This window comes from Euprymna scolopes, chromosome 9 (genome assembly GCF_053919585.1).
Source record: "Euprymna scolopes isolate OS-2025 chromosome 9, ASM5391958v1, whole genome shotgun sequence".
NCBI classification, from domain to species: domain Eukaryota; kingdom Metazoa; phylum Mollusca; class Cephalopoda; order Sepiida; family Sepiolidae; genus Euprymna; species Euprymna scolopes.
Genome location: NC_136490.1, coordinates 27,533,012 through 27,547,075, shown reverse-complemented (window position 1 = coordinate 27,547,075; position 14,064 = coordinate 27,533,012). Strand labels below are relative to the sequence as shown.

Here is a 14,064-nt window from a genome sequence, read left to right as displayed (position 1 = left end):
CTGTAACCTACTTTACAAAAAAAAAAACTCAATTGTTTAATCTACGACCTATCGATTATCTGTTATAGTCTCAGCTTTCGATGTTTACTCCCGATAAACAAAAACTTATTTAAAAATAAACTTAATTTCGAAATTGGAAACTACGTTTCATGTTTGTATTATTCCGAGTTTTCAATGTTTTTTTTGTTTTTAGGGTAGGGATCTTTTACATTAATGAGGTACAAAAAGTGATCAGAAACAAATGTTATCAAAGGCAAGATACCGAGCTGGATAAGGGTTAGGGTTTTTACTTTCTTTAAAACCTTTATTAGGATTTAAAAAAAAAAAAAAAAAAAAATTTGGTCCCGACTCTTACCTCTTTAAGTCTCGATAATGACTTAAAAATAAAATAGTAGCATTAGAAATCCACCCAATAAATGTTGGACATTTATCGGGTGGGTTACAACCAGTATTTTCAAGTCATTGAGACTTCAAAGATGTAAGCGTCAAATCTGGGCAGTTTTATTTTCTTTGTTTTCACTTAACGCTAGACACAGTTTGTTTTTCGAATTGAAAAAAAAAAAAACGTTTTTAGTAAAATCACTAAAAACTTATCCAGCTAAGTACTGGAGTAACTTTATATTGCCTTTAATAATTATTTTTACTTCCTCCCTTTTTATTTTTACAAAATCACTCCCGTTTCAAACGCTAATAACTTAAGTTAACGCTTTTAACGGACTGAAATGTGTAGAGGAAAAAGTTTTGGAGATGAATGATTTTTATATTTTTAATTTCAAGTATTTATTTTGACTTTCAGAATCCTCATCAACCTGGACAGCCGTTCAAGTTTACAGTTGCTGAATCATGTGATAGAATTAAGGAGGAATTCAGTTTTTTGCAAGCTCAGTACCACAAGTGAGTGTCTCCGCCAATGCCGAACGATTGATTAATTTCTTAAATACATGAGTCGGTACTTCTTCATATAGTTCGACCCCCATGGCTGTAGATATTGGTTCGCTAAAATCCAATATTTCATGAGAAAAACTTAAATGGATTGTATTTATTTTATTTTTGTAGGAGTTAACATATGCCGGTGGAGGGGGGGGGGTTGATCTATGCAGAAATATTTATTTTTGTAACATAAATATGCAACGTTTTGTATATTCTATAGAGCAGCATGGCCAATTTTGTAGTTATCTCCATGGGGGGGGGTGAAGGTTGAACTCCCTCATTTAACGGCATCTCATGTCTTATGCGCTTTGTGGAAAGAAGGGTATATAAAATTTGCTTGCCTTCACGAGAACAGTTATATATAATACTCTAGGGTCTAACTTTCAATAAGGTAAATTAAATCTTAGTAAAATTAGTTGACCACCAGTACTTGTGCGTCTTTTACAGGATTTACAAATTCTTTTGCTATTTAAATGAAAAGTAGCGTAAAGTACTAAAACGAACGTTTTAGTTTCTTTCTAAAAACAATTACGATTGTTTAAATCCACCAGAATGCATTTTGTTTAAGAAGCTCGTTCTTTTCAATGTAGTTAAAATGGGAATCTATTACTTCGTGAATTTTAAGAATTTGGAAGTAAGTAATCTTTGTGATTGTTTCCATCACACTTCCGGTTGCTCCCGTTTTAAATTTTTTTTTTTTTTTTTTTTTTTTAACGATGTCTTAACTTCTCTCCAGATGCAAACAATTTACCGTGCTATTTTATAGTATTTTCAAGTTTTACGATATCTGTTAAATTGTTCTGTGAAAGTATAGGGGCTTTTCTAAATAACGTTTAGAAAAACATTAACATGGAGGGGCAACCGGAAGTGAGTTAAGTTCCTTCTCTCCCAGGTATCAGAGAGCATACAGCACTTGGTATGACAGTAACCCATTTTAATACTGGCCAAGTTCAATCTCGCTGATCTAACGGGTCCGGTATATGTTAGCGTGATTATTGTAAATTATCACAATTAAACTCGTTTAAAACTGTCTTTCAAACTGTCTTTCAAATTAACAAATTATGCATTGAAAGTTTTGGAAGCTATTTGATGAGTTGTCCAAATAATTTAAGTTTTAATTAATACTTATCAAAAAATAGGTAAAGGTGCACTTTCCACTCCAAAAATCCTTAAATTACCAGATTTGTTTTCGAAGGTGCTGAAAATGAAAATAACGTATAAAACTCCAGGAAATCAGTTTCCAAGATATGCAGAAATTATAGTTTCAAAAGTGGGGGATGATTTTTCTTTATTTAATGTAAAATGAGCACTCACTATGGTCACTTTTTTTTTGGGGGGGGGGGGGGCTCGTTAATCAACACAAAACTTACCTTAAAATTTGTGTTCTATTGGTTTTCGGGTGTGATAAATTTTCCGGATGTTGGGCATTGTAATTCTTCGTTATAAGTGATGGCCATTGTTGTACGCGCACCGGATAAATATATACAAATGGCTTCCGACAAGGCGCACCTGATTTCAAAATACCATTTCTCTCGTGTTGCTCATTTAACAAGCCAGGTGCGTGTTTTTTTTTTTTTTTTTTTTTTTTTTTTATCGCAATGAAATTTCCCCCCCCCCCCCATATCAACGCTTTTTATTATTTTTTTTAGTAGTTGGAATGGTAAACAAATCTCAAAGTAAATAAACTTTTCGACATTATTACTACACTAATCAACGTATAAAATTTAAGATCGCATTTGCTATTGATTTAACAACCGTCACTTTTGTAAAATCGTATTCGTTGACAAATCTCGAATTTACTGTTTTTTGTGGGGGGGGGGGCGTATGTCGCATCGCAATTAGTCTGAAGGTTTCATTTGAACTGAAACGCAAATCTAACTTGTCATAAGCTAATTTTATACTATTAGCTCAACTCGTCCATTGAGCACTGAAACGAGATATATACAAGTGTGCATAATTATCCAGACATGTTTCATCGTTATATGCCTCGTCAGCGTGATTGAACCTGTACTGTCTTTATACAAGCATTTTACCTGCACATGTGCGTGCAGGCATGTTTCGGCTATAGCCTTATTTTGGCTAATTCCCTTTAGGCCAGATAAACAATGAAAACAAAAGGCTATAGTTGAAATGCTTAGATATGCACCCAAAATATTTTACAAATGTTAAATAATGGTTAAATTACATAAGCAGTATCGTTTCACAGGATTTTCTATGAATAAAAACACTGAGATTGGTATACTAGGATCGTTGTAAAAGTATAGCCTATTTAACTCCTGCATAGACTGGAGTAGTATCATAAAAACGTGCGACCTTTTGAGCTCTATCATTTTTCTAGTCACCACCATTCTCAATGTAATTTCGTCTAAAATTCAATGACGCATATTTGCTTCTGACGTACGTTCATGACAGGGGTGGCTTTCTTAGACTCACAACGGCAATATCTGCGACAGAGCTGAAACTTTCAGATCATGAATGCATAAGTTCAATCATCATAATGCAATTTACAATCCCATCTGATCCCTTCGGGCGGAATTAAAAAAAAAAAAATCTAGGAGGCAATATTTTTTTTTTTTTTTTTAACGCTCGTATCTTTAAGGTGCGTGGACTTTTGGAAACTCTAGGCTATGAATTTCAATTTGAAGCTAAAATTGATTGTTTTAATTTAAGTCTGCCTTTATTTACATTTCGTGAGGTTTGTTTTACTTTCCTTTTTCACCTAAAAACTCCCCCTCAATGTTCTGTTTTTCTCATCAACTTAGAGATCGATTTATTGCTTTCTTCCCCCACCCCACCACCACCACTTAAGATTTTTATTTCTATGCTTATTTTTTTTCTCCGACATGTTTAACTCTTAACTTCTTTTCGTTCTTTGCTTTTTTTTTTTTTTTTATCGATTTGTTATCTATTTCTGGAATATGCGTAGATATTTTCATTTCAATCCCTTCCTCCTTTAAAACCTTTGCCTCTTTTTTTTTTTTTCTTCCCCGACCCATTTATAGAATTCCAGAAACCACTCGTGTAATGCCCCATACTACTGCCATCGGAATCTGAAAATTTTGCGTCTATTTTCCGATGCCCCAAACGATTCTTTTTTTATTTGCTTGTTTTGTTTAAAACTTTATTTCCCACGGTTCGTATTAATAAATATTTGATTTTTAAAGTACCAGTAAAATTATAATTTATAGGTCACACCCATATTTTTTACATTTGCGAAAATATATAGACATATTACGCGGGGTTTTGTGGCACTTCACTTCACCCCTCCATCCCGCCGCAACACACGCACTTTACTTTATATTTAGAAATTAAAAAAAAAAAATGATCGGAATCGGCAATTTAGAACAGATTCGTTAATTGTATCGAAATCGAAAAATATTGGAATTGTCTCATCACTCTCCAGCTATGGATTAAATAGAAGGGTAAACTGTATTCTCAGCCCTGATTGTGTACTATACTAGTTTGAGAGGAGGGGGGTCTAGTTTGTTCTCTACTCTAGCAACGCTGGTTCAAAAGAGGCGCGGGTAGTGATTGCGCAACCTTTGATTCACTATACGCTTTCTGTGTAAACACCCATTGTTACTAGACTGGAAGAAGGTCAACTCAAACAGATAATCCGATTTCGATTAAAGGTTGAATTAAACCTGGTCTGGCGAAGATGTTAATTTTTATCAGTTTTAACAGACTAATAATAATGACACTCATTGAGACCTAAAAATAGACAAAAACTCGTAACCTACTTATTTTTTTTTTTCATCAAATTTACGAATAGAGCATTCACGAAGCATTAATTGAAACCTTGACACTATTTTAAGGCCGTCTAAGTTTATAAAAAAAATACTTTAGTATAAAAATTAAAGCACTACTTTTAAATAATAAAAATGTTTAAAATAACAGTACGACCAACTACGGGTTCTAATAAAACATGGAGCAGGTGCGTTTCTTATCTCGTGATGGTCCCGTGTCAAATCGGTCTGATGAAAAGCCGCGTTTTTTTTTTGTTTTTTATTTTCATTTTGGAGTTCTCTAATTGTTTCCGGTTTTTTTTCTTTTTACTTGCAGATTAATTGTATTTTCCCGATATTGTCCCTTGAAGAAATCAAGTTTGTTTACATTTTTTTTTAACAGGGTTTATAAAGTTCGTTTTAGTTTCCTTTACTTTATCCTTGATTTCAATATCAAGGTAAAAATTAACTGTTACGTATAGGCGAAATATACCCACAAAAAGTGGTTACAAGCTTAATAATATAGATTACAGGTCACACACAATACCTTTATAAAAAGTTAAACGTGTTTAAAACGGTCTATTTAGATATTGAAAAGCAAACCTCAAATTAAAACCGTGTAAACATAATAGAATAAAAATGTACAGGCGATATTTTAATAGTAAACGAGGAACAAGTTAAAATCTAGTTAATGTTATTGTTACACATGTAGTCGAAAACCAAAATTCATTTGAAATGTGTAAATCTGTTACAAGAATCATTTTTTTTTTTTTTTTTTTTTTTTTTCACAAAATGGAGTCTTAGGAATACTGCCATGTTTTTTTTTGTTTTTTTTTTCTATTGCTCAAGACGAAAATGTACTAAACATTTTTTTTTAACTCCAATGTTCTTAAGTGTCAATCTTAAATAAACCTATACACTAATTTTATTTAAGAAACTTTAGACCGTCGACCTTTACAATTACCCTTGCAGTTCATAAAAAGAACCTAAAAAAAACTTCTTACTCACTTATTTTAATAGATTAGTTTCTATTTAGTGTTGAAGACCATTGAAACGATTGCAAAGCCTACTACTATGAGAGTGAGAGGACGCTAGATCTTTTTTTTTTCTCTTATGCCATGTTATTTTGCCTATACGTCCTCATCTCTTGTAGTCTATGTATATAAGCATTAGCGTCTATTATTAGTCCATCCTCTCTCCCTCTTCTTCCCTCGACAACAGCTTCCGTGTTCCTCAATTGCAATTCACAATGAAACGATGCCAGAAGATAGAGAGACGGAAGAAAGTAACAAGGTTCACCTTCCATTCTCCCACCGTTCGTTTTATCGATCTGTTATTCTGAAGTGCCGTTATTCTAATTTCTCAAATTAACGCCTCCTAATAAACCGCTATTCCGTTCCCCCAACCCACCTTTCCTTTCTCCTTGTCACACACTTTTCTTTCCCACTCATTCCCTCCTCCTCACCTCCACTTTACGTAATATGGTCATCATACATAAACAGCGGACGTAGCGTGGTGTAGTGTTTAAAGACACCAACTCTGCGCTCGGCATGCCGAGTTTTACTATTATCGGAAATATCGCATCACTTTCACTAAAACATGACAAGCTAAGCTCTCAAGCTGATAGTATGGTTATGTTCAGTTCTATGTGGTCATCTTCCCGGGCATTACTTCCTCCTTTTGGGTTTATTGTCGATATGACTCTCCCACCGAGCAATGTCGACAGTGCTAATCACGGTAGACTTTACACTTATTCAGAGTGCTCTTTCTACGGGAGCTAGATTATCCACTAGAAATAGACTCCATGTCTAACTCTGCTAAAGGAAAAGGTCCAGGTCCATATATCCTCATTCCGATGCGCCTCTCAGCGATGTAATTTTTACCTCGGCACCAAAATCAAATCTAGACCATTTTTGAAATGGCCTTTAGGAAGTCCACCTTCCTAGGGCTTCCTTCTTTGACAAGAGCTTATTGCTAATCGCATCGTAGAATGCCGAAAAGTTTTTTGGGTTTTTTAGGGGCGTTGACTTAATTTCACTTTCTGACCCTTGTGTCTCACTGTGGGAGAGAAATAAATATGATGCTCTAATTATAGAATAAATATTAGGATAAACTAGACTCACAAGCTTTGGCAGCGTGCAGAAAGAGAAAAAAAAATGCCGGTCTTTCTGTTTATCCTAACTTTGCTTACGATTGTTCGGGCAATGCTTATTCGAAAGAATTGCGGTTCTTGCGCAAACACTTTTACAAGAGCTGTCCATTGTCTTGCGTGTATGGTCTATATACGTAAACACTTTAGTTATGTTTTCACCAACAATTCTTTCTTTTTTTTTTTTTTCTTTGAAAAACAAAATATTGATTTTTTTATGATTCCTTTCAAGTTCAACGTAATTATTGAAGCCTATTTTAATTGCTTTGACTCTGCAAAAACGTTAGTTTTTATCTACTTCATCCTATTGGATGTGATATTTCACATTAACTAAAATGCATTGATCCCGATTTTAGGATTTCCGTTTCATCAATTAACTAGACAAAAACTTGACAACATTTTGAATATTTTTCGTCTTTTTCTGACAATAACATGCTTCAAATGAGAGCATCAGCAATAGCCTGTGTTTTTTTTTTTGTTTTTTTGTTTTTTTTTTGCGCTTTCTAGAGACAGCCTCAGTAAAGGGTGTCTTCGTGGGGGAATCAGATTGCGTAATTATAAAATGTACTTCTGAACATGCATTGCTTGTCTTGTGGTCAAAACGAGATTCGATCGACTTTATTAAAATCATGGCTGGGAAGAATATATGAATTTATAACTTTTCTTGGCAAGGTTACTAAATTACAGCGTGAGTTGATGTTGCGAGAGAAAAAAAATCTGATCTGAACGAGAATCCCCCCCCCCCTTTTTCTCTTTAGAATGTCTTTCTGTATAAATTTAATCTCCCTATGTTAAGAACGGCTTTCGTTTTTTGTTTTTCTATTATAGGAATGAGTGATTCTCGTTCAGGTCCGCCAAAACTTGTGTAGTCATTATTTTTTATTACATGGGAATCTAGTTAAAATATATTGAAAAATACACTTAAATATGTAAACATTAGGTAAATAACAAGGTATTCAATATGGTCGTCTCATTGTGTGTGGCTACTGTGTAATTTAATGTTTACAAATTTAAAATGGATTTCTAAATACAAAATGTGTATTTCTCAATAGACTTTAACGCTAAATGATTCTCCATATAATATTTAATAAAAAAATTAATATCTACAGATTTTTTTATTTTCTGAATTCGCTCGCGCTGTGATTAAAGTGAAAGAATTGAGTCCGGAACGCCACTTTCTTCGAGGGATGCGTTTAAATTTAAAACGTGTGCGTATGAACGTGTGGATGGGGTGTTCGTTTTATCGATCCATTATTCTAAGATTGACCTCCTCAGCCTTCAATTGTTTGTACAACATGCTTTCTTTCAACTCGCACCATCTTAATTCATTTTCTCTATCCTCTACATTTTCTCTCCGTCACCATGCGTAGAATTATGCGTATTTAGAGATGAAAAGAAATCACGTTTCCATTTTTTTTTCTGAAGGCGGGAAGAAAGCTTGAGTATGTCTCCTCTCTGAAAACAATTATGCATAAAAAAACATTTCCGGCAGTTTTACAATAGCTAACAAAACAAAGAAGGGGGGGGGTAAATAAATATACAACAAAAAGATCTTACCAAAGGCAAGGTAACTTGTTCTTCAACCTACCAGGATAAGTGTTTTGTGTTTAACTTTAAGTCGTTTATTTACTACAAAACAAAGGTAGCGTCAAGGCTGCGAAAAAAAAAAAATGGCGGTCTTGTTACATCTATGTCGACCCTCGATAATATTGAAAAATTAAATTCTAGAACATTACGTTTTCGCACGATTGATGACATTTTGTGAGATAAGTATATCAGTATTGTTTAATTTTCGAACTTTGTGCTATTATCGCGGGTTTATATGCAAATAACAGGACCGTATTTTTTCTTGTTCTAAATAGACTTTACATCACTTTTGTTTTTAAAGTAAAACGCTTTAAAATAAGTTAAAACACAATCTTATCTAGATAGAAAGTTAACTTAGATTGCCTTTTGGTAATTATTTTTTCATCAGTTTGTTTTGTTAAAAATGCCATTGATTTCTCTTCTGTTTAATTGAGTCATCCTCTCGGGCATTATCTCCTAAAGAGGTGGGAATATGATCGATCGCCTGGGGGCGCCTTTATCAGTTAATCTCTATAATTTGTTACCGGCTTTGTGACGTTGAGAAATGGACAAATTTCACATGAAGCTCTCTCGGGTCACATTGAGGAGAGCATATAAATCACAATTTCCGTCATGGACTTTAAAATAAAGGACAAATTTGCCGACTTCGAGTCGCCTATTCTTGTGCATCACCGGAAATACATTTGAAAAACTAGTCAAGCAATTTATTTTCGTTTATTCAGTCATTTGTAATGTTTTTACGTTAAAAATGTTGGATAAATACAAGCACATTAAATTAACGTAATTGTTAGTTGTAATTAAATTCAACGATCAGTTCTTAGACTAAGAAACCGAACAGGAAGGGAACCTCTTTTCAATCTACCGGTCCAGTGTGCGATACGTTAATTCCTGAAAACGTTTCGTGCTATTTTAAATACGTCACAAATCTATTAGCAAACCTGAAACCAACTTATGAATAAATTTAATTTCTATTTAATCTTTTTGTTTCAATAGCCTTAAAAATATCCACAAAGAATTAAGATATAAACACTTAAAATTTTCAAATGGGGATCACTTTCTTACATAAATTTAACACAAATTGAGCATCCACTTCATGGTCAGTTAGCATGTAATCGTTTGCATTTATCAATTTTTGTGACAAGGAGGTATTATATATATATATATATATATATATATATATATATATATATATATATATATATATATAATGGGATGATGGTAGGGCTTTTCTCTTTTTTTTTTTTTTTTTTTTACCTCGCTCTCATTTAGAAAACTTTTCTTAACATGGGGAGGCAGTGTTAATTTGTACTTTCATCTAAGCATTTTGCAGACAAAATAACGAAAAGCAAATATAACAAATGTTAACGGTAAGTTAACTCTTATACTAACCGAAAAGTTTTGCGCTTTAACTTATTTTAAAGTGTCTATTTACTTTTAAAAAAAAAAGTAATGCCGAGTTTTGCGTTTGAACAAAAAATGGCTGACATGTGAGACCCAATAAATGTCACGGTGACACCTTTTTGTTTTGTTGTATTTAACTTAGTTTTTTGGGAGGGGAAATTTTATTTAGTGCATGATTGGAGTTAAGGTTAAGTTAGTGGTTTTTTAATAATTTAAAAACGTGGAAACTTTACTTTTTAGTTTTCCAAATTTCAAAAATTAGAAAGTGCGAACGATCGATCTCGTTGACCGTTTACTGGCCAAGAACTGGATACTCCTTTTACATTGAATTTATATAAGAAAGAGATCCCCACTCTAAAATCTTAAATATAATTCTTCTGGGCGGGTGTTTTTTTATTTTTAAGGCTGAAATGTAATAGCCAAAAAAGACAAAAATATTATGCTGGGTTTAGAGATTTTAAAAAAAAAAAAAATCTAATCTCTTTAAATTTTATGTTCATTGTCACATTTTAAATATTGAATACTTGAAACTGTTTTTTAATAACAGTAATTCTTGAATATATGTAAGCATTTTGTAAAATTACAAATCTAATTGCTTGGCTTTTTCTTTCAGTTTAAAAATGGAATGTGAAAAACTAGCACAAGAAAAAACAGAAATGCAACGGCATTACGTAATGGTAAGTAAAATTCCGTCTAATTAAAACTTCAAACATTACAATGATAACAAATTCGATAATCGATTTACAAAACAAGTTTTTTTTTTTTTGTTTTTTTTTTTTTTACCTGCATTTTATTTGAAACTTAGTCTCACTTGGGTGGTGCTTCAACTCCAAGTGTTCTTCTTCCTCAGAGAGCACCTCCTTTCTTCACTATCAAAGGGAGATTACTTAGGCGTCCCTCTGAAAAACGCCAAACAGCTTTCCCCTCTTCCTTCTGACGTCAATAAACTGACCCATTTCCAGGCAGAAGTTCTTTCCCTTCTCTACACTAGAGGGTTAATGTCTGAAGTGGCCCTTTAAGTGGATAGATTCAGCTTTCCCCTTGGAAAAGATGAGAACCATCATATCGGGCCATTTGTCCACTTTCAGAAGCAACGCTGCTTCAGTTTCTCCAGTGGGTAAAAAAAATAAATGCCTACTTCAGAGATATTTCGCTTTAATTATCGGAAATCTATAAAATGACAAAATTATTAATAGTAAGGTGTCCCAACTAGACTAAATAAATTGATCATAAAAAGCAAATCTTTAAGTTATATATGGTTCCACTAACTAGTTATATATATATATATATATATATATATATGGTGCCCACAAACTCTGGCTACATAATCTACAGGATGCTTCCACAAAGTCTGGCTACATAATGTTGCCAGACTTTGTGGACACTGTGTATATATACACACACACACATACTAACAGGCCACCCTGTGTTGCCGGGTCATAAAATATACATATATTTTAATTAATGCAGAAACTGCATGTGAGTGTTCATTTCTTGTAAGTGTAAAAAAAAAAAAAAAATACTCGAGCTGAGATCAAAACCTAAAGACAGTCAAGTACGATAACCGTTAGACCAGCATGACACAAACATAAGTAATCTGTAATGTGAACTATTCACATATGCGCCTTCGTAAAATGGTTAGCAAACAGATAAAAATCCGATCACCCCCCCCCCCCCAGGTACCAATTTTTCCATTTTTTAACCCCTTAGCAGCCCTTTTTTCCACATGAAAACTGATTAGTTTTTCGCATGTCTGAATACCCTATATACCTGTTTTAAAGAGTAGATCAAAATTTAAGTATATAGATTGAAGTGTCCTCACACACATTCTCATGTCCATGGTGCCATGTTGTCAAGGCCAGATGCCCCTTGAAGGTAACTAAAGAATGGATTGTCACAACCAAGTTTGATTATATAAATTTCTTGTTACTCAGAAAAGCATTCCATGTTTTATTGAAATAAGACTAAAAAATTTACAATTTTCCAAATAGACAAAAACAATTCTTTATGGAATGTTTTGTGAATAGTTAAGATTATATTGGATTCTATTTGGATCTCTTGTTGTATTATACATGCACTTATGTAACTGCTATATAAACCTGTGATTGAACCGAATATAACAAAATAAACTGGCAAAAGTTATAGCCCGTTTTAGAATAAGTGCTTTATGCCAAACTTCTAAAGTAAATGTGGTATTGCGGTTACTAATCCCTAACTGTATCAAACAGATACCATTAATACTTAGTTTGCTGCACTTTATCATCACAAAGGTCGATACAAAATTTCAACTAGGTGGGTTCAGTAGTTTCTGAGTAAAAGTTGAACGGACAAAGAAATATCTTGGTAAGATAAAAAAAATCTGAGAAATATTGAAAAACTAAAGTTAGCTTGAAAGTTTACTTTGCTATTATAAAATTAAAACATTTCACTTTTCTGTGTTCATATTAGAATTTTTGGAGGGTGTGTTAACTGTTTACTATAATACTTGACGGCATTAATCACAATTTGTGTTCTGATCAAAAAAAAAAAAGTCATAAGATTCTATTTATTGTATTATGGCAGAAACTAGTTTTTATTTTTTCTTAATTGTTCCAGTAATTATTAAAGGAAATTCACTCCTAAACAAACAATGCTACTTAATTAACATTAATGTGAAGTAGAAGTCATTAGTGTTGAGCTAAATGCAATTAAAAAAATCTTATGTATGTACTAGCAGGCTACTCGCCATTGCCCAGCTATAAAATATGCTTAAATATATTTTAATTTATGCCAATTTTCTATTTATTATAACAGAGCCAATTCTCTATTGATTATTATATTGTACCTAATATATAGTAGTGATTTAAAGTTTAAAAAAATATATACATAATCTGGGTGCCAGCAGCTAGAATAAAAACATTTAGCTCTCTAGCGGTATCTGCTACCATCTAATGACTTGTGCATATGTAAATTGTCAAATTAACGCAGTTAAATGTATAAATGTATATTTGCGCATGCAAAGAACATGCACATTACATCAAACTATGCCTGCCAAGTTCCAGTTGTTTAATTTTGACCCCTTAGCAGCTTTTTTTTTTCTGCTGGCTAAAAAAGTCTAATCTATTTTGTTCCACGAGTTGGAATACCCATGTTTCATATCTGTAAACCAAAAGTTGACAAAGTAGTTTAGTAGTGATCATTCCACACAGACAAGTAATTTTTAGTTATACTAGCAGGCTGCCCGGCATTGCCTGGTTATAAAACACACAAAAATATCTTAATTTATGCAGAATTCTTTATGAACAGAAATACCATAGGTATTAAACATAACATTTTATTCGTTTAAAATAAAGTGGAGGAGAGATAAACTTTGGAAAGAAACTGAAATCTGCACGTGCAAGTATTTTTACTAAACAGTTCATTTGTAAGTAAATAAAAAAAATTTTTTTTTTTTTTTAATACTTGGTGAGATTGAAACTAATCACTAAAGACAGTGATTCAAGTAGGATAACCATTAGACTAGCTTGACAGGATCTTCAGGAAGTGTTTTCAAACCTTATTCTTCACATAAATAATCTGTCATGTGAGCCATTCATGCATGCGTATTCATGAAACAGTTGACAGATAAAATCCGATGATCCCCCTCCTACGTACTAATTTTTCAATTTTTACTGCCTTAGCAACCCTTTTTTTCAGATGAAAACAAATTAAAGCTTTCCACATGTCTGAATACCTTATATACCAAATTTCAAGTCTGTAGATCCAAAATTGGTTGAGTATATAGGTTGAGAGTTGTCCTCACATACACTTTTATAGATAATCATCTACACTACTCATCATTATCAAAAAATATTTTTTTATGAATCGGTAAGATGACCTGTAGTGTAAATGTGGTATTGTGGCGATTGCTAATATATCTAGTTAAGAGCAGGATAAACAGAATGACCAGTAACCATAACCTTCCCACACTTAAAGGCCTTAGTGCTTTTGCTTCCTTGGCATACATACTTCTGACAAGCAGCCAAATCCTATCCCTTTACTGTGGAGGTCCTTTGATGCCAGAAAATTTTTTACCCTAATTTCTTTTCTTGGACTGCTAAACTTTTGAATTCCTTTCCTGTTTCCTGCTACCCTGACTGTACTAAACTGCACAAGTTTAAATGTAATACGAACAGACATCACATTGCTCAACTCTCTACATAGTATTCCCGTAGATATTGGACCAAATAGTGTCCTTACATCCAAGTGACAATGTGCCTTTGGGAAAATAAGGATTTTATATAGCAGACTAAG

General features: G+C 33.1%; 1 protein-coding gene across 1 annotated transcript in view; it reads left to right on the top strand.

The window, feature by feature from the left end:
* The window catches only part of LOC145285034 (transducin-like enhancer protein 4), a 138,177-nt gene that overhangs the window by 2,063 nt on the left and 122,050 nt on the right, over positions 1 to 14,064 (top strand). The window contains exons 2-3 of the mRNA XM_080134109.1: positions 797 to 894; positions 10,406 to 10,469. Of these exons, the coding sequence (XP_079990235.1) occupies positions 797 to 894; positions 10,406 to 10,469 (162 nt within the window). The remainder of the gene's footprint in view (positions 1 to 796; positions 895 to 10,405; positions 10,470 to 14,064) is intronic.